The following is a 23,389-nucleotide window of genomic DNA, read 5'->3' as shown; positions in this document are numbered from 1 at the left end:
ACACGCGGCGCAGGGAGACGGCTCGGTCGGTAACAGCTTTATTAGCCCCCCCCGCCCCCGCCCCCGCCGGGTCCGCCGCTCGGGCCGGGCCTGCAACAAAAACAAAGGCCCGAGTTAGCCGGGGGGGACAGCGCCTCTGGCCCCCTCCCCAAGCCCCATCCCACATCCCCGTCCCCCTCCCATGCCCCTCTGCCCCTCCTCCCCAAACCCCGCCCCTCTGCCCCTCCCCCACCCCTCTGCCCCCTCCCCAAACCCCATCCCCCTCTGCCCCTCCCCTCGTGCCCCTCCCCCATACCCCTCTGCCCCCTCCCCAAATCCCGCCCCTCTGCCCCTCCCCCACCTCACCTACCCCTCTGCCCCCTCCCCAAGCCCCATCCCACATCCCCGTCCCCCTCCCATGCCCCTCTGCCCCCTCCCCACATTGCAACCCCCTTTCCCTTCCCCCTCACATACCCCTCTGCCCCCCTCCCACTTACCCTTCACTACCCCATCCCTTTCCCTTCTCCCTCATAAGTGATCCATCCCCTATCACCCATTCCCAGCTTCTGGCAAAGAGAGGCTTGGGACACCATCCCTGCCCATCCTGGTGAATAGCCATTGATGGGCCTATCCTCCATGAATTTATCTAGTTCTTTTTGGAACCCTGTTATAGTCTTGGCCTTCACAACATCCTCTGGCAAGGAGTTCCCCAGGTTGACTGTGCGTTGGGTGAAAAAATACTTCCTTTTGTTTGTTTTAAACCTGCTGCCTGTTCATTTCATTTGGTGACCCCTAGTTCTTGTGTTATGAAAAGGAGTAAATAACACTTCCTTATTTACTATCTCCACATCAGTCATGATTTTATAGACCTCGATTATATCCCCCCTTAGTCATATTAATCTCTCCTCCTATGGAAGCCGTTCCATACCCCTAATAATTTTTGTTGCCCTTTTCTGAATCTTTTCCAATTCCAATAGATATTTTTTGAGATGGGGCAACTACATCTGCACACAGTATTCAAGATGTGGCCATACCATGGATTTATATAGAGGCAATATGATATTTTCTCTTATTATCTATGCCTTTCTTAATGATTCCCAACAGTCTGTTTGCTTTTTTGACTGCCGCTGCAGATAGTTTTCAGAGAACTATCCCCAATGACACCAAGATCCCTCACATACCCCTGTGCTCCCTCCCCACACCTCTGCCCCTTCCCCACACTGTAACCCCTCTCCCAGTTACCCTCCCCCCTGAACCCCCGTCACACACCCTTCTGCCCCATGCACCCCAATCCCCCCACCCATATACCCTCCCCTTCCCCCGTCCTCTCAAATACTGCCCACTCCTCGGCCCCTCCGAACCCCCCCCAATCCATCTCAGCTACTGCAGATCCTCCCACAGAACTCACCCCCCCCCCCCGAACATTACAGCCCCAGTCAGCCACTCAGCGTTTATCAGCCAGCAACACACACATGCTAGTTTTATCCTCTCACCCTGCAGCCACATCCTCTAACGGAAATACTGCATCCCAACCACCGGAACTGCATGGAGGGGTCTGGGCCTTAGCCCACAGAGTGAGATCTTTTGGGCAGTCATGCAAAAGTTGATGCCTCTTCCCTCGTGAAGAAGGACAATGGCGTGTCTGGGATTTCACCCACCGAGTGCCCACTTCGCAGTGCTCTTTACCTTTAGTGTGGAGAGCGGATGTTCATTTCACGAGCCATTCTGCATATCTCACAAGGGCCACAAAAGCACATCGCCAGTACGTCCCTGCAGATGGTTCCCTGTGTACACCAGATAAAATGGGAGGGCTATTATCAACCATATCCTAAATCCAATATTTTGTGCTGTTTATTTGAAATGGTCACAGATTTGTGCTTTTATATGGCTTGGGGACACCTGTTGTGTGCTGTAGGTAGGAATTTTGTTTTAATATAAGCAGCTATTTCCTCTTGGCAATGCCTTGTCTGAATAGTACATTTCCATTCCTCAAAATACTAGGTTTGCTTCAGATTTTGTTTAAAAATACCTACCGACATAACCTAATTATTGTACCAGGTATAGACTTGCCCCAACTGGACTGGACATGCTTTTCTCAACTACAAGCCACTTGAGCAGTTTGTCAGGAGGCTGATGGCCAATAGGAACTGGATTGAGACCACTAAAACTCACTTCATATCTAGGGCAAAGCGCTGTCAGACATTAATGACTTTTGATCATTACCCACCTTGACAATTTTCATTCAGTGATTTAGAGGTGAGAGGCTCCAAAGGCCAGTTCTCACCCAGTTACTTAACAGACTTATTTAAAATTTGTTTAATTAAAGATACCACTAACCATCCCTCCCTATCAGTGGCTTCCTCAGTGAGGCCACAACTGATGAAAGAACAGGGGCAGTCCTCACTACCGTATATTTTGCTACAGAGATGGATTCTAGGTACTGTTATTTTAAGGGCATGGATGGTAGTGTATTATTTTCTGAGGTGCCCCATGTGTATTTGTTAGAGCTGTTGATTAATCGCAGTTAACTAACGCGATTAACTCAAAAAAATTAAATCTTGATTCATCACACTGTTAAACAATAGAATACCAACTGAAATTTATTAAATATTTTGGATGTTTTTCTACATTTTCAAACATATCTATTTCAGTTACAACACAGAATACAAATTGTACAGTGCTCACCTTATATTATTATTACAAATATTTGCACTGTAAAAATGATAAACAAAAGAAATAGTATTTTTCAATTCACCTCATACAAGTACTGTAGTGCAATCTTTTTATCATGAAAGTGCAATTTACAAATGTAGGGGTTTTTGTTACATAACTGCACTCAGAAACAAAAACAATGTAAAACTTTAGAGCCTACAAGTCCACTCAGTCCTACTTCTTGTTCAGCCAATCGCTAGGAGAAATAAGTTTGTTAACATTTACAGGAGATAATGCTGCCCACTTCTTAATTACAATGTCTCTTGAAAGTGAGAACAGGCATTCGCATGGCACTGTTGTAGCAGGTGTCACAAGATATTTATGTGCCAGATGCGCTAAAATTCATATGTCCCTTCATGCTTCAACCACCATTCCAGAAGACATGCTTCCATGCTGATGACACGTGTTAAAAAAATAATGTGTTAATTAAATTTGTGACTGAACTCCTTGGGGGAGAATTGTATGTCTCCTGCTCTGTTTTACCCACGTTCTGCCATATATTTCATGTTATAGCAGTCTCGGATGATGATCCAGCACATGTTGTTCATTTTAAGAACACTTTCACTACAAATTTGACAAATGCAAAGAAGATACCAATGTGAAATTTCTAAAGATAGCTACAGCACTCGATCCAAGATTTAAGAATCAGAAGTGCTTTCCAAAATCTGAAAAGGATGAGGTGTGGAGCATGCTTTCAGAAGTCTTAAAAGAGTGACACTCTGATGCAGAAACTACAGAACCCAAACCACAAAAAAGAAAATCAACCTTGCGCTGGTGGCATCTGACTCACGATGATGAAAATGAACATGTGTCGGTCTACACTGCTTTGGATGGTTATCAAGCAGAACCCATCATCAGCATGGACGCATGTCCCCTGGAATGGTGGTTGAAGCATGAAGGGACATGTGAATCTTTAGTGCAGCTGGCACATAAATATCTTGCAACACTAGCTACAACAGTGCCATGCAAATGTCTGTTCTCACTTTCAGGTGACATTGTAAACAAGAAGCGGGCAGCATTATCTGCTGCAAATGTAAACAAACTAATTTGTCTGAGCGATTGGCTGAACAAGAAGTAGGACTGCATGGACTTTTCGGCTCTAAAGTTTTACATTGTTTTACTTTTGAATGCAGGGTTTTTTGTATATAATTCTATATTTGTAAGTTCAAACTTTCATGATAAAGAGATTGCACTACAGTACTTATACTGGGGGAACTGAAAAATACTATTTCTTTTGTTTTTTACAGTGCAAAGACTTGTACTCAAAAATAAAGTGAGCCCTGTACACTTTGTATTCTGTGTTGTAATTGAAATCAATATATTTGAAAATGTAGAAAATGTCCAAAAATATTGAAATAAGTGGTATTCTATTGTTGTTTAACAGCATGATTAATTGCGATCCATTTTTTTAATTGCTTGACAGCCCTGGTATTTGTTGTCTGACACAAAGCAAAGGGGAAGCAGTATGCGTGGGCTGAATACCAGAGCTGAGGCCCAATAGTTCTAACTGCAGCCTCCGATTCAGGGAGAGGCTGTTTGCAGCCACAGCACATCTCCCCACTTCCTCAGCAAAGTAACCAAGTGTTTTGTAATGTAACGATTTGCTGGACAAAAAGAGAAACTGTAGCATTGAAAAAAAGAGACCTGCATTTCCCTCTCCACAGGGGATCAGTTATTTGTGCTGTTGCAGAACAGAACAAACTCATTTGTGCAGGTTTTGCAAGTGTGGTAGGTAAGGAATTAACAGAAGATCTTAAGCTCTGTTCAAAAGTCAGGGATTTTAACATCACTCTCTATCAAAAGGTCCTAGCAAAGGAGTTAAAATGATTAAGCCGCTGGTCCAAAGCTAGATGAAGTGTGTTGTTTCATAATCAATTCTGTTCTACATACTGAAACCTTAATCTCCACCAAGCAGATAGACTAACAGGATTTATCCATGTCTAACACTTCTGATTCTCTCATCTGGTCGAACCATTAGACACAAAGGAGTTTCCGGTGAGGGTTGAGTCAGCCAGTGTGGTCAGATAGGTCCTTAACATAGGAAGCATTTCCGTGCTATGGATTGAGAATTTGGCTATTTATCTTGGAAAACAAGCTAAGGGGTGGGGAGTCAGTTAATCAAGGGGTGGATAATTTTAGAACAAATGAAAGGAATTATATATCACAAAGTATGTGGTGGGCCATGGAAATCACTGCCCACAGGAAGGCAGAGTCAAATACCGTAGCTGGATTGTGTTGCGAGCAATAACGTTTGAAGTTATCCATGGTGAAAAAAGGGTAATAAAAATCTCAAAAGTCAGGGTGCAAGGTAATCATCACAGCGATCAGGAGGGAATCTCTCCTTCCCATGTACCACACTGTACAATTGTTGAACTGTGTAATGGGGTGGGGATAGCGGTGTTGGCCTCCTCTGAAACATCAGGCATTGCCCGCCAGCAGACTAGGGTGCAGAACTTTAACTTTCACCCAATACAGCAGATATGTTCTTATTTTCAGACAATGTTAGACATCTCCACAGCAAAGATTACCCTCCATCCGTTCCCATTCAGTGCTGCTGGTGCTTTCTTGATCCATTTACGTCCATTTCACAATCTAAATAGAATCCTGCTGCTCGGATAGCCTGACCTAATTTAAACATTGCTCAAAAGACAGAAACAAGAAGGGAAAATTTCCCAAAAGCAAGGCTACCTGGATGCCGTAAGAGAGACGCATGTGAGTTCGCAGCGCCGTCATGCCTCCAAAAGCGATGCCAAGGCAGCAGTTCTCTCCATACTTGTTTGCCACATAACATGCCAGAAGTGCTGGGCAAAACGTACCTAAACAGCCTTCAAAACAAGAGTATACACAAACAACGTACAGGACGTCAGTCATTCATCAGTCAGTTTTGCCAATGTGGGGTAGTGAACCATTAGGAAAGGAACTATATTCCTCCTCCCTCTCTGCACACCTACCCCTTCCCCTTTTGTTCAACTTCCTTAACACGTAGTCAGGTCTCAGCCCTCTCCATTTTCCTATGTTTAATATCTTCACAGAAATGCTCACCCAGTGCTTGATGCACTTCAAAAAGAGCCTCAGTAGTCGGCAGGCCTGTTACCTGACTCAGAGATCATCTGGCTTGCCTCAAAAATGCATCTCAACTGCAGCAAGTCCTGTACTTACATGTTGCACAGTCTGCACAACATTCGTACCTCCCGGTGCTCCAGTCACCAGTTGGGGACATGACAGCAGACCCCACGGAGCCAGGTTGCTGGATGATCACGGTCTGGGACATTGTCTAGTGCTCAATGCAGCCTCTGCAAACAAAGCCCAAGGTGCAGCTAGAGATCATATTTGCCCCTTAAAGAACCAGTAAGCCTAAGCACTTATAAAAAGAGCAATATTAGCCCTCCGCTTCTCATGTGAAGTAAGTCAGTATAATCTCCATTTGACATATGGGGAAATGGAGACAAAGGGTGCGTGACCTTATCCAATCTGTGTTGTCTGAAGTTAGCACACAAGATTAATCACAAGTAGGGTTAAGATATCGTCATGATTATTTTTAGTAAAAGTCACAGACAGGTTGCAGGCACTAAACAAAAGTTCACAGAAGCCCGTAACCTGTCCATGACTTTTACTAAAAATAATGGAGAGGGTTTGATAGGGGTGGGGGGAAGATGACTGAATCCCCAGGGGCAGGAGCAGGAATGAGAGCCCAAGTCCTGCTGTGGGGTGGGGGGAGTCCAGGACCCACTGCTGCTGCGGTGGTTGAGTGCGCCAAGGCCCCCCCACGGTGGCTCAGGGCTCTGGGGCTGGTGTCTGGGAGCTGTGGACAGCCTCTGCCAGCTGCAGCCCCAACGCCTCAGGGCTGAAGTGGACAATGTCATGGAAGTCTCAGAAAGTCATGGAATCCATGACTTCTGTGACATAATCTTATCCTTAATCATGAGTTTACAGTTGCAGTCAGTTATCTACACGTGTTCATTTACCACACATCAGTTACTAAACAGAATTGTTTGTTAGAAATGCAATTCAATATTTGAAAATACAAAAAAAGTCCAAGTCGCTCTCTCTCTCTCTCTCTATATATATATATAAAGAGAGAGAGAGACTGTTTCCCAATTACTAAACTGGGATTTTTTAAAAAAAAAATCCCTCTATATTAAAATATAGAACAGGGGTTCTCAAACAGGGGGTTGGAACCCCTCAGGGGGTCACGAGGTTATTATGGGGCGGAGGGAGGCTGCAAACTGTCAGCCTCTACCCCAAGCCCGACTTTGCCTCCAGTATTTATAATGGTGTTAAATATATTAAAAAGTGTTTTTAATTTGTAAGGGGGGGGGGGTCGCACTCAGAGGCTTGCTATGTGACAGGGGTCACCAGTGCAAAAGTTTGAGAACCACTGATATAGAAATGAAAAATTTTCAGCTAGCTCTCTGGCATATCAATCAGAACACTTTTCAATCAGACTGCTGATATTGTGAATATATCTATTTTCCCTAAGTAAACATAGCATTCTGAAGGTCTAGAATGCTTCTCAAAGAGCAGCTTTAAAAGTTCTGGATGCATGACAAATTAATATGCACACATTGTACTTGGCTAATATGCACTAGAAATGGTTTAATAACTAAGAAACAACAAGGAGTCTGGTGGCACCTTAAAGACTTTTTAAGTCTTAGTTTTTAAGGTTCCACCAGACTCCTTGTTGTTTCTGTGGATACAGACTAACACGGCTACCCCCTGATTAATAACTAAGAGTAATTTAACATGCAATTTATGTACATTTTGAAATGAAAAAAAATCTACTTACCTCAAAGCTTTGTCTGCTCACTTGCTAGAGAACCGAAAGGGTAAATGTATTCGAAGTGTACAGTACAGGGGCTTTGTCTTAAATCACAAGTCAGCTAACTTCCTGAAACTGCCCCTCGTTTCCTTTATCAGGCATTTCTATGGATAATCATTGGTTGAATTCTGCTAAACTCTTGACATCAGCAATATTGGGTAGTGAGTTCTCCAGGTTAACTTTGCATTGTGTGATAAGAGGAGCTAGACTGGGGTGGGCAAACCTTTTGGCCAGAGGAAATTGTATGCAGGGCCATGAATGTAGGGCTGGGGCAGAGGGTTGGGGTGCAGGAGGGGGTGCGGGGTGCAGGAAGAGGCTCAGGGCAAGGGGTTGGGGTGCAGGAGGGGGCTGGAGTGCAGGAGGGGTGTGGCAGGGGGCGCAAGGGAGGGGGCTAGGGTACGGGGTGCAGGAGGGGATTGGGATCCGGGCTCCAGTCTGGTGCCACTTACCTTGGAGTGGCTCTGGGGTGGCAGTGGCATGCAGTGGGGCTAAGGCAGGCTCCCTGCCTGCCCTGGCCCCGTGTCGCTCCCGGAAGTAGCCAGCGTGTCCGGCAGTGGCTCCTGGGGGTGGGGCAGGTGGCTCTGCCATGCGCTGCCCTCGCCTGTGGGTACCACCGCCAAAGCTCCCATTGGCCCCAGTTCCCAGCCAGTCGGAGCTGCGGATGGCAGTGCCTGCTGGCCAGGGCAGCGCACAGAGCCTTCTGCCTCCCTCCCACCCTTAGGGGCTGCAGGAACATGGTGCTGGCTGCTTCCGGGAGCAGTGTGGGGCCAGGGCAGGCAGGGATCCTGCCTTGGGGCTGGCAATCCCGTGGGCTGGATTGAAAGCCTTGATGGTCTAGATCCGGCCTATGGGCTGTAGTTTGCCCTCCCCTGAGCTAGACGCCCATCTAAAGGGAGGGAGCTTCATGCTGAAGACACAATCACTCGCCAACCTACGATGGAGTGGGATCCCTAAAATTAAAGTTTTGTTAGCACAATCAGTGAGGACAAGGCTCAAGAAAGCGCACTTGACTGTAGTGCCTCAAACTACTCATTACACCCACTGGATATTTCTGCTGCACAGTCAGGTTACACCCGATACAGAGGACACACTACACACACCTTCCTCCCACATGAAGACATTGGAAATGGTAGCTTTAAAATCATTTATTGCGTTTTGGAGGGACAAATTACTTTTCACATGCAGGCACAGAATGCAAGATCTGCTCAGGGTGCTGCTATACTGGGGTCCCTTCACTTTGCAGCGTCTGCTCCTTTCTGGCCCTTGCTTTTGCTTGCCATTCTCGTCTCTGCTTTAGCCTCTCGGGTGCTTTCAGTTTCTGTACCTCATTGAAAACCTGCAGGAGAGCGGTAGGGGGGAAGGGAAGAAAGAAGATTGTGTATCCCTGCTGAAAACAGTTCTATCATCAGGTCAGGGTCATGCAAGAACTTAGGGAAGATCCATTCAATCCCAGAACATCAAGGTTTAGAAGGGACACTACATGTCTCAATAAAAGCAACTGCACCTGACATGCTCTCACTTTCTGGGACTCCAAATACAAGAATTCCAGTTGATATATTCATTTCCATGCAGCTGTTCTTTTGCTGGGCCAAAGTACTGTATTTGTTTTCAGGGTTTTGTTTTGTTTTTTTTAAATACAGTTTTTTGCTTCTGCTCTCAGTCACATGAGTGTAGATGTGACCCACAGCTGAGGCCCACATCCCTTCCCAGGAAATAACAGAAGCTTGCACACTTTCACTTCTACGTATTCATTCTCCTCGTGGAACTCTGAAGAAGTGGATTTGTCCCACGTTCGCAGTGGAAAGCGGAGTCTCCCATTCATAGCAATTCAGCAACAAAACCTGAAGCTTCCAGATAGTTAAAAAGCATGCTGCACTTGTAGCTCACTCAGTGACTCCAGCACATCCAGCTCCTAACTCACCTTCTATGGAGCTGTTGGAAGATCTCATACCTTCCTCTAATTTTCATTAATTTTTCGAACTCCAATCACATCCCAGAGCGATCATCAAACTTGCAACACTAAACCGAGGATAGTCACAACCTCCCCTCCTCCCACACCTCAGCACAGTGATCCAAACCACTGTGCCCCGTAGCAGGAAAATCTGCTCTAGATGTGCAAACAAGTCCCCAGCCTGCTCCCCTTGAAACTATGCTGAGCTGTGCTTGCTAGTTCCACTTCGTACCTTGAGGCAGAAAGCCTTCTTAGCGGCCCATCGCCGGGTCATTCTCCTGCAATAGAGTGGCGGTAATGTGTACTGGATGCCCAGCTGCTTGCACGTGCGCTCAAAAGTCTCATAGCGGGTGCGACGCAGATACTTGAGCAGTTTCTTCCGGTGATCTATGGCCATCAGCATGCGACGCCGGTTACTTTTGTCCTGCAGAGGATTTAATATTCGTTAGTTGCAGTCAGACTAATTCCATCCCAATAAGCAATTCACAACAGTCTGGGTTATTGCGGACGGGGACTCAGTCAGGTTAAGAGTAATATTTTAAGAACCGTTTTCTTTAAATGATATAACCGGCACCTCAGATTTCTAGAAGAAAATTTGAAAAGTCAAACTGCATTTTGCATTTGATTTACAATTTTTCTGCTAGGTTAGTTTCAATTTGTGTATTCCCTTTTACTGCTCAATTTCACATTCCTCTGCACTAGCATAAGCTGCAATGGCCAGGTGCCAAAGTCTGCAGGGGAAGTCTTACTGGCTAAAACCTCTGCTTCCATTTACATTTATTGTTCCAAAAATCACACAGAAGCATTTGGGACCAGTTTGACCTGGCAGGGTCCATTGGTTCATCCTTTGCAAAGGAGTTTGGATAATTTTCAGCCATGCTATTAGAGGGAATCTCCAGCTTCAGGGCAGAAGAACTTCCTGCAGGGGTCAGAAGCAATCCCCTCCCGACCTTATACGCACAACACTTGAAATGTACTTGGCTGACAGTGTGCAAGAGTTTCTGTTTTCTACTGAAACATAAGGTAGAACTGCTGCTGGATCCCACTCCAGGATAACAACCCTTACCTTCTCAGGCCAAGTCTACGCTACAAAATTAAGTCGACCAAACTTATGCTGGCACACAGCCACTGCAGTAGTTACATCGCTTGTGTCTCTCTACACTTTGCTCCTCGTGTCAGGAATGCTTGTATTGATTGTACTGTCAGTCTGGGGTGGCTCCTGAAAGCCTGCAACAGTTGACATAAGCAATGCAGAGTCTACATTGACACTGCATTGACCCCACAACGTCGACCGTGACTCTACACCGCTCATGGAGATGAAGTTATTAAGTCAGTGTAGTGGGGCAGTTACGTTGGTGGGAGCAAAATGAAAGTGTAGACACTTCCATAAGTATGTTGAAGTAAGCTGCCTTGCATCGACCTAACTCTGGAGTGCAGGCCAGAGTTTAATTCCATAAACTTGAAGACTTTAATTCCATAAACTTAAAGATAAACGGGAAACAATTTTAATGCGAGAAACTGAAGCACATTTGGGGGCATGTTTGTTAATACATTTCCAAGCTGGTACAACTGCAGCAAGAACCTAAGGGTGTCTTGTCCACAAACTTGTTTTTACTGATGATCCAAGTTTGGACTTCGAACCTAGGAGGTCTTGAAACAACAGACTAGATTTTAAGCCACTGTGGCATTGAGATAAATCCCATCTGGTAAAAATGTTTTATAGTCAGAAGGAAATGGGTTTGTACCTGAAATACATAAATATACAATGTTAAATAACAAAACACATGAAAAGCCTGTCTGCACTAGCAGCATGATTTAGTTTAGCTGTTAATTCAAATGCATCTAGTCAGTGGCTTCCATTGCTCCAGGAACATACTTGGACAAATTTCAATCTTTGAAAATGTAACTGTGATCCATAGATTCTCCGGTCTGGTGCAGCAAAATTCAAAGCAATCCTTGAAACATGAGCTATTGCCTACAGTACCCTCCAGCTTCAAACGCTACCAGTGACCTCACTGCTTTAGAAGGGAGGAGATACAGACATTTTAAAAACTGAATTAGGATCTTCCACACAATTCAAATCCTCTAATTCTGAACCAAAGTACAAGACCCACTGGCTGGTCTCAAATTTGTAGATTACATATCTAATGAGAATTACCTTGGGGTGCATCTGCAGGTGCTCCCGGTGAGTTTGAATCTTGGCAGTCAAAATAGCAGCTATAAAAGATAAACAAGAGATTGCATAAAAGCAGCAATGCATTCCCTGATGCTACAGCAGATACGTTTTGGGTATCAGATTTGCAGAGAACTTTGGGCATTTGTACAGAATTTGTAAAAAAAATGCAAAAAACAAACCTTCAAAATTAAAAACACCAAAAACCTAAACATCAGTTTAAAATTATTGTGAAATTATATAGTATGTATTAAGATGATTTTAATAACAATTGGGAGCCTGTCTTTACAGCTGAAATGCCTGATGCCCTGCTTAACTGCTGACAGCTTTATATTCACTCTGTTCCACTTGGTGGATATCTCAGAGGAACAGGAAGAAGCCCAGTCTGTTTAACAATACGTGGCTATATTTAAATTGGTAGTGAATTTCAGTATTGGCAGTACCCACTGCCCCCTACCAATTTACATCAGACTTGACCTGTAGGGATTGCCTCTGGAGGTGAGAAGTTCCGTTTCCTTGGCCAATTCAGCCTTTGTGCTGAAACTGCCCGCCGCAGTGGTTTGTGCGACGTGGATGCTTGGAATTGGTTAACCCACACATTGCCTTTGGGTTGTGTGGCGCATAGCGAGCAGATCGAGGGACGTGATCGTTCCCCTCTATTCGACATTGGTGAGGCCTCATCTGGAGTACTGTGTCCAGTTTTGGGCCCCACACTTCAAGAAGGATGTGGATAAATTGGAGAGAGTCCAGCGAAGGGCAACAAAAATGATTAGGGGTCTGGAACACATGAGTTATGAGGAGAGGCTGAGGGAGCTGGGATTGTTTAGCCTGCAGAAGAGAAGAATGAGGGGGGATTTGATAGCTGTTTTCAACTACCTGAAAGGGGGTTCCAAAGAGGATGGCTCTAGACTGTTCTCAATGGTATCAGATGACAGAACGAGGAGTAATGGTCTCAAGCTGCAGTGGGGGAGGTTTAGATTGGATATTAGGAAAAACTTTTTCACTAAGAGGGTGGTGAAACACTGGAATGCGTTACCTAGGGAGGTGGTAGAATCTCCTTCCTTAGAGGTTTTTAAGGTCAGGCTTGACAAAGCCCTGGCTGGGATGATTTAACTGGGAATTGGTCCTGCTTTGAGCAGGGGGTTGGACTAGATGACCTTCTGGGGTCCCTTCCAACCCTTATATTCTATGATTCTATGATTCCGCGTTGTAACTGGAAAGGCTCCTAGCAGACATTTGTAATGGAAAGCATTGGAAGGAAGGATGATGGTACTGTGAACTTTCTAGCATCTTAGAGCACTTTGACTAAGCTTGGAGAGGCAAATCTCTTTTTTCCAGATGGGGAAAGGGGTGGCAATGGGTGCCAGATGCAGTGTGGAGCTTTAACGCAGGGTCACATGTTTGGAGGGATTCACCTCTCCCTGCCCCATACAAAACTTTGGACAAGATTACACTCTGTCAAATGAATTGTCATGCAGCAGCCTGACCCCTACTTCTGCACCCATCCTTTGGGGTTTCATTAAACAATTGGTATGTGTACAGAAAGGAGTTTTATTTCCAAACCCAACAGTGATCTTTCAAAAGCCACAATTTCTGTCATGCACTCCCTCCCCAGAGTATTTCTTCATTCTGATAGGCATGGGACATCACAGTTGCAGAAACAGTGGAGGAAAAACCAGAACAAACATATTACTGGAAAAGTATTGCAGCAACATCAACAGTTGTAGAGGAATCCTCCACCCCAGGTCTCTCGAGCAGGGAGCTATAAGAATGCAGCAGCCAGAGGCACTCATTAGAAAAATTCAAACTGCTCCCTTTGCCAGTGGATAAGCATGTTACATCTGTTGCACTCCCAGCTGCTGAGGGTCCCCCAGCGCCGTACTGCAGGTGAGACACCTTCCCAGCATTCCCACAAAGGTGGCTCTTGTTGTTCCCACAGGAACCTTGGTAAAATGATAGGGGAAACAGCGGGATTAAAGCAAAGAGATGCTCTCCATTGAGGATTTCCCTCTGGCTCTTGGACTTACTTTGTACCTCGAAGGAACCGTTGTCACTGGGAGTCCTCCGAACCTTCTCTATCAGCTGCTGTGTCTTTATCTTCACCTTCTCTCTCTGTGGGCAACAGACAGAAACCAAGGCCCTCAGCTCTGCTATTTGGGATTATTTTGGATGCAAGATACCCCACTGCCTCAAAGCACTGACACCAACCCAACATGCCCAGAGGAAGTGTGGGGAAAAGCCAACTATTTTATGAATGGCTTTGCTCAATGCAGGAGCTTCTTCAGCCAGCAAAGAGTGGAGGGAAAGGCAGCCACTGAGTGTGAGATGGTGACAGTGTCAGAGTATAGCAGAGAAGAACTCAGGTCTCAGCTGTAAGCACTAGAAAGACACACACAGAGATGTGGAAAGCAAGGTGCCTGCTCACACTCAACCCCCTTCGTTCCCTTCAGCTGACATGCTCATTCATCCAGCCCTGCTGGAATGCGTGACTCCCCTTCAGAACCTTGGCAGTTTCTCTCTTTAACTAGCCAGAGAGATCTGCTATTAAGCAACACCAGCCTAGGCTTGAAAGGTTTAGATTTTAATTGGTAAAAGTCGGTAAAGGATGGTATCACTGTATGTACACACACAAACAGATGAAAAAACATTTCCCCCAATAACAGTCAAAATTTACAGGTAGGCAAGGTAAGAAAAATGCTGCATGAGAACTTAGAGTTTGATTTAAGGATATTTACTTTGTATATTTTGACAATTTGTGTTTTAAAGGTTATAAAGCTTTAACTTTTTGAATCTCAACGTCTAGTTAAATAATTATTGTCTGACCCCCCCGTAATTTCCTGCAACTATGAAAAAATACAAAAATGCTTAAAAATAAACATGGATATTATGCATAAAATTATATAAAAATAATTAAATTCTTCCAAGCCTAACCACAAGTTATGTATTCTGCACCTCACAAGGGTAGTAATACTAAATGCTTCCCAGATATTAATATTTGAGCAGCACTTAGACATTTAACAGTTTGTAGAATTGACCATGATCACACCAAAGTGCTCTCAGCTCCTGCCAGCATGATGAAGGACCAGAAACTGGGCCCGGTCTCTCTCAGTGCAGTTGGAGAACTACAGGTTATCTGCATATGTCCTATTCTTGCTGTACATTTTTGAATTTAGATACTAAGCCGCTCCATGGGATGAGGGCCTTCTCTTGTCTTTGATGTTCCTGCATTTTTGGGGCACTTGAAAAATAGTAATAAAACCACTTTTTAAATGAATTTTGACCGTGTATCATTTTCTAGAATTAACAGATATCATTTGCTGGCACTCAACAGCCCTATGGTTCTTTCTGTGATTCTTCTAGTATTTTCTCACTTATTTTAATATATGTAAAAAATAATAGCACATACATGTATTTTACTAGTATAAATGAGAGAATTTTTTGGTGAATTTCAGGTGTGTTTTGAGCTAATTACCAACAGATCAGGGTGAGTTATTAACCACCAGGTCTGAAGTCACTTGGCAAAACTAACAAACCAGAAGACGTAAATTACGAAATATTTTTGCGCATATAGACAGATCTTACAGAGACACTGCCATCCAAAGTCCCAGCGTTTACACAAGCAGAAAGAAACTAACCTGGCTGGCCATTTCCAGAGACAACAGCCTTTTCACTACGTCATCAACCCTGCAGGGAGATCAGAGATTGATTTACAAAACAAAGCAGAACATGCAATGTATTTATTTGTTTTTAGCTCAGAAGGTTGATTTAGATTTTCAGAACAGATTAGCATTTCTGTAAGTATTTCAAAGAGCTTTAAAATAGAGTAGATTAGGCTTTCTACCAATATAAAGTAATAAGGAAATCAAACCATTTCTTGCATTCATTGAAAGAAATCATTACTAAGAGTGGAGGTAGTTTGTAGCTTTTTGGTTTAATTGGATACTACGGCTGAAATGTTTCAATTCACTATGAAGTGCTGAAACTTCCAAAACCTACATGACGTGCAATCCGGGTGCTGAAGATTAGCTTTCCGTGAACATTCAAAGACAAAAGGATTCCGATTAAGGCCATGATCCTTCAAACTATCTCTGTGCAGCATCCCCCCAAAGTCAGTGGGATTCCACGTGGGCAAGAGAGTCCAGCCACACAGATGCAGTTGGGCCCAAATTTCAGAAGTGACCACTAATTTTGGGTGCCTAACTTGAGACATCTCAAGGCCTGATTTCTAGAAGGGGCCATCCAAGTACCCACAGATTCCTCCTCTGGGTGCCCATCATTTCTGAAAATCAGACCACCAAGGCATCTCAAGTTGGGCACCCAGAAAGTAAGGTATCCATAAGGACAGGATGCAGAGATAAAATTTCTAGATATCATTAATGACTGCTTGGAGCAGCTAGTCCTGGAACCCACAAGAAGAGAGACAATTCTTGATTGAGTCCTAAGTGGAGCACAGGATCTGGTCCAAGAGGTGAATGTAGCTGAACCAATCAGTAACAGTGACCATAATGTAAATGAATTTAACATCCATGTAGGAGGGCAAATACCAAAGAAACCCACCACAGTAGCATTTAACTTCAAAAAGGAGAATGACACAAAATGAAGAAGCTAGATAAGTGGAAATTAAAAGGAACTTTTCTTGTGACTACAAGCGTGAAAGGCGTGCAAGCTCCATGGAAACTATTTAAAAACACCATGCTAGAGGATCAAACTAAACGTATACCCCAGATAAAAAACAAACAGTAAGAAGACCAAAAAATGCCCCCATAGTTAAAACAGAGTAAATGAGGCAGTTAGAGACAAAAAGACATCCTTTAAAAATTGGAAGTCAAATCCTACTGCGGAAAATAGAAAGGAATGAACTCTGGCAAGTCAAGCGTAAAAGTATAATTAGGCAGGCCAAAAAAGAACTTGAAGAGCAACTAGCAAAAGACAAAAATAGCAAAACATTTTTAAGTACACCAGAAGCAGGAAGCCGGCCACTGGACCTTGAGGTGCACTCAAGGCAGACAAAGCCATTGCAGAGAAGCTAAATGAATTCTTTGTATTGCTCTTCACTGCAGAGGATGTGAGCGAGATTCCCATACCTGAGTCAACAAATCTGAGGAACTGTCCAAGACTGAGGTGTCACTAGAGGAGGTTTTGGAACAAATTGATAAATTAAACAGTAGTAAGTCATCAGGACCAGATGATATTCACCCAAGTGTTCTCAAATACGAAATTGCAGAACTACTAACTGTGGTATGTAACCTATCACTTAAATCAGCCTCTGTACCAGATGACTGGAGGATAGCTAATGTAATGCTAGTAAGCTTAACTTCAGTACCAGGCAAACTGGTTCAAACTAGAGTAAAGAACTGAAAGATCAGACATGTAGATGAACACAATATGTTGGGGAAGAGTCAAACACAGCTTTTGTAAAGGGAAAATGCCTCACCAATCTATAAGAATTCTTTAAGGGTGTCAGTAAACATGTGGACAAGAAGGATACAGTGAATATATTGTACTTGGACATGCAGAAAGTCTCTGATGAAATCCCTCTCCAAAGAGTCTTAAGCAAACTAACCAGTCATGGGATAAGAGGGAAGATCCTCTCATGGAACAGTAACTGTTTAAAGACAGGAAACAAAGGGTAGGAATAAATGGTCAGTTTTCAGAGTGGAGAGAGGTAAATAGTGGTGTCCCCCAGGGGCCTGTACTGGGACCAGTCCTATTCAACATATTCATAAATGATCTGGAAAAAGAGGTAAACAGTGAGGTGGCAAAAATTGCAGACGATACAAAATTACTGAAGAAAGTTAAGTCCAAAGTAGACAGCTAAGAATTACGAAGGGATCTCTACAGCTAAGAATTACGAAGGGATCTCTCAGAACTTGGTGACTGGGCAACAAAATGACAGATGAAATTCAATGTTGAGAACTGCAAAGTAATGCACAGTGGAAAACAATCCCAACTATATATACAAAATGATGGGGTCTAAATTAGCTGTTATCACTCAAGAAAGATCTTGGAGTCATCCTGGATAGTTCTCTGAAAACATCCACGCAATGTGCAGTTACAGTCAAAAAAGCGAACAGAATGCTAGGAACCATTAGGAAAGAGATAAGACGACAGAAAATATAATAATGCCACTCTATAAATCCATGGTACCCCGCACCTTGAAAACTGTGTGCAGTTCTGGTCACCCCATCTCAGAAAAGATCTATTAGAATTAGAAAAGGTGCCAAGAGAGGCAACAAAAAACATGGGGGGGATGAAGCAGCTGCCATGTGAGGAGCAATTAACAAGACTGGGACTGTTTAGCTTAGAAAAGAGACGACTAAGGGGGGATACGATACAGATCTATAAAATCATGACTGGTGTGGAGAAAGTGACTTGGGAAGAGCTAGTTACCTCTTCCCATAACACAAGAACTAGGGGTCATCCAATGAAATTAATAGGCAGCAAGTTTAAAACAAACACAAGGAAGTACTTTGCACAACACACAGTCAATCTGTGTAACTTGTTGCCATGGGATGTTGTGAAGGCCAAAAGTATAACAGAGTTCAAAAAAGAACTAGATAAGTTCATGGAAAAAGGTCTATCAATGGCTATTAGCCAAGATGGTCAGGGGGACAACTCTATGCTCTGGGTATCCCTAAACATCTGACTGCCAGAAGCTGGGACTGGACGACAGGGGATGGACCACCCTGTTCTGTTCATTCCCTCTGGACTGCCTACAGTTCCTCTGATCTAGTATAGCTATTCTTAAGTTCCTATGTTCTTAAAATCAGTGGCCACTTCTGCAAATTTCACACTCTGGACCCATTATTTCAAAACTTCTGTAGTTCTCTCTAGACGAATGACTGTACAGTGTTATGTAAGTACTTGCAGCATTACAGCTATGACTTTCTGTGGCTGGATGTCTTTAATAATTAAATCTCTGAAGTGATTAAGCAGTCCCCCTTCCTTTGACTCTGCAACATACTTATCTATTATTGGGACATTGGCATAATCTTTCTTCAGCATGGTAGGAGGAAGGTCATCCAGATGGCTGGGGAGTGCTGCAAAGAAAAGATCAACACATGGGGAACAGCACATCAAATCAGGGCTGTCTCATACCCTTGGAGGGGGAATGAATCAGAGGGAGATAATTCAAGAGAAAAGAGGGGATGGCTCTTTCAACTGTGAAGGGCAAACCAAGAAAGCAGTTTTGAATTGAACTTGAGTGTGGAGAAGACAGGTGATGGGAGTTGATATGATCCCACTTCCTGGCTTCAGTATTCTGGATTTAGGTTCTGATCCAAACCCATTGAGATCAATGCAAATGCTCCTATTGACTTCAGTGAGCATTCCCTGTGTATTCGAGAAATGACAGTCCAATTAACGTTTTTGAACAACCCAGCATGCTTACTGTCTGAAAATTGTTTTTAGGATTTCTGCAGCATGATTCAAGTGTCTAATAATACTTTAAAGGTTCAATCCTTCCCACCCACTCCCAATTAGTGATAATTTTAATGTTATTAAGAATAAAACATTGTGAAATGTGCTCAAAATCTGGTCTCTACCATACCTTGCTTCCTCTTTTTAACAGGCCTCACATAACCTCTGGCTGTCTGAACAAGCGGGCTGTAAACTTCATGGAAGAAAGCAAAGATTTATTAGACACATAAATATCTTTCATCTATATGCTTTTGAGATTTGGTAAGCATATACTCAATATAACGTAAATAAGTTTGTATTGGGAGATTGTCTTTAGAGCACCCTTTGCCTGGGCTTCTATGTGAGCTATCTAGGTCTGCGTCAGAGGCACTAGAGAAAATATTTCAAGCAGATGTTCGATTGCACCAGAATCCAAGGATGCTGCATGTCCAGAGAAGCAGGGAGTCTGAAGGAGAGCACTCTCAATAGCAGGCTCCTGCTGACGTTGCCCATTACTGAGCATTAAAGGACGTGCAATTCACCATCTCCTCGCTACATCTTAATGCAGCAGCTCTCCAGTCTGTTACAGCAATTGTCCCGGATGACCACAGGAACACTCTGTCTGTACTAACCAGCCCGTCATTTCCTGTTCATTTGTGTCACCAACACACCGTAAAATGCGGTCTGATGACAATAGGAGGTTTGGAGCAGCTCAAGCTCCATAGTGGGACAGAGAGGAGGCGAACAGGAGACAGGCAGCAATGGTATATCGGCACAGAAGCTTCTCTCAGAGGCGGAGGCAGGAATCGGCTAAAGTAGCTGGTAAACAAGCCTGTGGCACCCAAACTGGTGCTTGTGCGCGTGTTTGGATGCATGCACCATGCACCATCACAGCATCCGGGGATCAAGCATCCCCAGCAGCCAACGAAGAAGCCACTGACCCAGCATTTCCACCTGCACAGAAGGCTCCTGGCTCTACTGGTCCTCACCTATCCCAACCTGTTAACACTCTAGTATACGCTGCACCTTGGGATCCGGCATTCACCCTGTCCTGGGGCCTCAAGTACCCCTGACTCCCCCTTCCCCCGAGGACCAGCACCCACCCTTGGGGCCAATCTCCCAGTTGCAGGACTCTGTGCTTCCCCCATCACCTTTGTCCTGGCAGCAAGCTGCAGGGAGCCCCCGCAGCACACCCCGCCCCTGCAGCACCTCACAGCCCAGAACCCTACCAGCAACTCCTGCCCCCCCCACCCCGCGGGCAGTCCTCAGACAACTGCTGCCGAACCTCCCCTTACTCCCATGGCCCTTAACTCCTGCAGCTCCCTGCCCCTCCTCCCCTGACCCCCCTCTTCCTTCCCCCCAGCTACTCCCTCTTCCCCTATCCCTCTTCCTCCCCTAACTCTTCCCTCCTTCCCCTCAGCTCCCTGCCCCTCCTCCCCTCACCCCTTCTTCCTCCACACCCCTCCTCCCCAACCCCCCTCTTCCGTCCCCCAGCTCCCCGCCCCTCCTTCCCCAGCTCCCCACCCCTCCTTCCCATGACACCCCCCTTTCCTTCCCCCCAGCTACTCCCTCTTCCCCCATCCTCCCCTAACTCTTCCCTCAGCTCCCTGCCCCTCCTCCCCTCACCCCTTCTTCCTCCACACCCCTCCTCCCCAACCCCCCTCTTCCGTCCCCCAGCTCCCCACCCCCTTCTCCCTTCCCCATCCCCCTCCTCCTTCCCCAGCTCCCCGCCCCTCCTCCCATGACCCCCCCTTCCTTCCCCCCAGCTATTCCCTCTTCCCCCATCCTCCCCTAACTCTTCCCTCAGCTCCCTGCCCCTCCTCCCCTCACCCCTTCTTCCTCCACACCCCTCCTCCCCAACCCCCCTCTTCCTCCACACCCCTCCTCCCCAACCCCCCTCTTCCGTCCCCCAGCTCCCCACCCCCCTTCTCCCTTCCCCATCCCCCTCCTCCTTCCCCAGCTCCCCGCCCCTCCTCCCATGACCCCCCCTTCCTTCCCCCCAGCTATTCCCTCTTCCCCCATCCTCCCCTAACTCTCCCCTCAGCTCCCCGCCCCCCCTCCCCCAACCCCCTCCTCTTCCTCTCCCTCCCCCCCAGCTCCAGCCCCAGCCCCAGCCCCCTCCTCCCGTTGCTCCCCGGCCCCCCGGCCCACGTGCGGGCCCCCCCGAACCCCGCAGGCCGGCTCACCCGAGCGCCGGTCTCGCGTCTCCGGCAGGCGGAGGGCCCCGCTCACCGCCCTGCTCCAGCCGGGGCCCGGCAGGCGGCAGCTCCGGGCCCAGCCCAGCGCCGCGCGGAGCCCCAGCAGCAGCATCTCCCCTGCCCTACCGGCCGCCTGGCATGGGCGCCGCCATCTTGGGACAGACCCGGCCCGTCGATCGCCGAGCTAATCGATGGAAGGCCGGGGAGGGGCCCTTTGCCCAGCTGAGGAGGGTGGGGTCTGGCCCGGTTCCTCCCGTGGCTCCCAGCGCTGCTGGGGTGGGCTGGGGGAGCAGGGCCCGTCAGCCCCCCTGGGGTGCGCCCCGCAGGGACGGGCCTGGCTCCCTGCCCCTTTCCCGCGGGGTGGGACCCTGCCTGGGGCAGGCCGGCCGGGTGTCCTGCTTCAGGGTGGTTTGCCCCTCTCCGGGGCGGACATAAGCCGGGGGTGGGTCTGGCTGCGGCCACGCCGCCCCAGCCCCGGCAGCGGGGGGTAGGCGAGGTCGTGCCCGCGGGCGCCTGGCAGAGGGGTGTCCTGTGTGCGGGGTGGCCTCACGCACAGGGTGCGTGCCATTTCACCCGGGCGGGGGCAGGCACCGCCGAAGGGAGGTGCTGATCCTGGGGATGGGGCGGTGGCCGTCCTGCTCCCGGCCCTCCGGGTGCCCCCGCTCCCCACTAGTGCTAACGCAAGCAGCCCAGCGGGGTTTGGCACCTGTAAGCCCTTTACCTCTGGGGAACTGTGCCCAGAGAGTTGATTAAAGTGACCCAAAACCAGCTTCTTCAAAACCAAGCCGTATTTATTCACCCAAAGGTACAAAGCACCTAGAGCAAAAGATAAAAACCATAAAGGTCTATGCACATATTTTCCCTTCTCTGAACATTTATCTTTCCTTGCAAGCTGGGGTAAGTTCCACTCAGCCCACTTACCTTCCGGGCTGGGAGAAGCAGACTGTCCTGGAGCAGCCTGCGGCGTCTCCTAGCATCCCCGTCAGCACTCCCTGACGCTTTCTGGGCAGCCCCTGACAACCTCTCTTCTTTCCTTGGCCAACATCTTTATGATTTTAGTACCCGCTTTGGTGCATGGCGAAGCCTGGGAATGAGTAGACTTTGCCAGTCTTGTTAGAGCCAGGCCAGGGGTCTTCCCCAGTGAACAGCCTCCCCATTGTTTCCCCCAGGACCCTTGGCATTCTCTGTGAGACTACCTGTTCTCTGCCATTGTTCTGTTTCCTGTCAGTTTCCCCTTCGATTTAACTCTGTGTGGTCAGGCAGGATAACCTCACGCAGGAAAACTGAGCTACACGTGGGATTTATAAAAAATAGTGCACGTCACTCCCTCATTCTCTCGAGGGAGAAGTGCTTGCCTTCTAGTTACAAGGGTTTGTTTTCCTCCGTCACATTACTTTAGGGGAGTTCAGTGAAGGTGCCAGCCAGGCATGGCTGCTGCATTCAAAGGCTATCCTGACAGTGGGGCGGGAGGGGCCCCAAAGGAATGAGGAACGTGAACAGGGTTAGATGTGCAGGGGAGGAGTGCCCATGGGAGACTCTGTGCAGAGCCCCACACAGGAGAGGTGCCCAAACAGGGATGGGATGGGATGGGATGGGCAGTAGCAGATTCCCCCATATTTTATCTCCAGCCTACGTCAGTGCACTGATGGGTTCACCTCTGAAGGCGAGCAGGAGGTGCAGGTTCCTTGCCTCATTCAGTCCTCAGCCTTGCTACTGTGACTGCAAACAAGAGGGAAATGCCTCTGGGAACGGAAGTGAGACCCTCCCCCCATTCAGTTCCCCAGGGGGCTGCTGAAGAGCCGCCAGATTGTACTGATGCTCAGTTGCTGTGGAGTTGGCTTGAATTGGAACTGGCCCATCCCAGGGCCTGTGAGTTGGGGAAGCCTTCAAATAGGATGGCATGTAAACCCTGGCAATCATAGAATCATAGAATATAAGGGTTGGAAGGGACCCCAGAAGGTCATCTAGTCCAACCCCCTGCTCGAAGCAGGACCAATTCCCAGTTAAATCATCCCAGCCAGGGCTTTGTCAATCAAATAAGGATTGCATCATGGCTAAGGATTGCATCATGGTGGCCTTTGCAGCAGGTAAGAATTCAGGGTTCCGAGCTTCAGCGGCGTTACCAGACGATTACTACACCTGTTCTCGCAGGATGAAGA

At 46.7% G+C, this 23,389-nt stretch overlaps 2 protein-coding genes across 2 annotated transcripts; both read right to left on the bottom strand.

Moving 5' to 3' along the window:
* Nucleotides 1-24: 24 nt before the first annotated feature.
* Nucleotides 25-8,092, bottom strand: LOC142069600 (cornifelin homolog B-like). Its single transcript, XM_075121361.1, has 5 exons — nucleotides 7,478-8,092; nucleotides 5,851-5,984; nucleotides 5,380-5,516; nucleotides 1,666-1,763; nucleotides 25-90 (listed from the first exon to the last, which is right to left on the bottom strand). Exons 2-4 carry the CDS (start codon nucleotides 5,960-5,962, stop codon nucleotides 1,668-1,670), a joined length of 345 nt encoding a protein of 114 aa, XP_074977462.1. The 5' UTR covers nucleotides 5,963-5,984; nucleotides 7,478-8,092; the 3' UTR covers nucleotides 25-90; nucleotides 1,666-1,667.
* A 548-nt stretch (nucleotides 8,093-8,640) lies between these two features.
* On the bottom strand, nucleotides 8,641-21,402 carry MRPS15 (mitochondrial ribosomal protein S15). Its single transcript, XM_048825728.2, has 8 exons — nucleotides 21,219-21,402; nucleotides 19,184-19,246; nucleotides 18,599-18,674; nucleotides 15,270-15,318; nucleotides 13,662-13,746; nucleotides 11,620-11,678; nucleotides 9,694-9,885; nucleotides 8,641-8,846 (listed from the first exon to the last, which is right to left on the bottom strand). Exons 1-8 carry the CDS (start codon nucleotides 21,340-21,342, stop codon nucleotides 8,727-8,729), a joined length of 768 nt encoding a protein of 255 aa, XP_048681685.1. The 5' UTR covers nucleotides 21,343-21,402; the 3' UTR covers nucleotides 8,641-8,726.
* Nucleotides 21,403-23,389: the final 1,987 nt, after the last annotated feature.

Source organism: Caretta caretta, chromosome 19, assembly GCF_965140235.1.
Source record: "Caretta caretta isolate rCarCar2 chromosome 19, rCarCar1.hap1, whole genome shotgun sequence".
Classification (NCBI taxonomy): Eukaryota; Metazoa; Chordata; order Testudines; family Cheloniidae; genus Caretta; species Caretta caretta.
Note: the sequence above shows the minus strand (reverse complement) of the source record. Positions and strands in the feature narration are given on the sequence as shown.

Bases quoted from the DNA above. Each gene is read 5' to 3' on its own strand.
- MRPS15 (XM_048825728.2), bottom strand. From the start codon at position 21,342: ATGCTGCTGCTGGGGCTCCGCGCGGCGCTGGGCTGGGCCCGGAGCTGC. The intron at 18,675-19,183 runs GTATGGTAGAGA...TTTTCTTTGCAG, and splicing joins TGTTAAAAAGAGGAAGCAAG to CACTCCCCAGCCATCTGGAT. The intron at 11,679-13,661 runs GTAAGTCCAAGA...TATCTTTTATAG, and splicing joins CGGTTCCTTCGAGGTACAAA to CTGCTATTTTGACTGCCAAG.
- LOC142069600 (XM_075121361.1), bottom strand. From the start codon at position 5,962: ATGTCCCAGACCGTGATCATCCAGCAACCTGGCTCCGTGGGGTCTGCT. The intron at 5,517-5,850 runs GTAAGTACAGGA...CTTGTTTTGAAG, and splicing joins TTGTGCAGACTGTGCAACAT to GCTGTTTAGGTACGTTTTGC. The intron at 1,764-5,379 runs GTAGCCTTGCTT...TGGTGTACACAG, and splicing joins GTCTCTCTTACGGCATCCAG to GGAACCATCTGCAGGGACGT.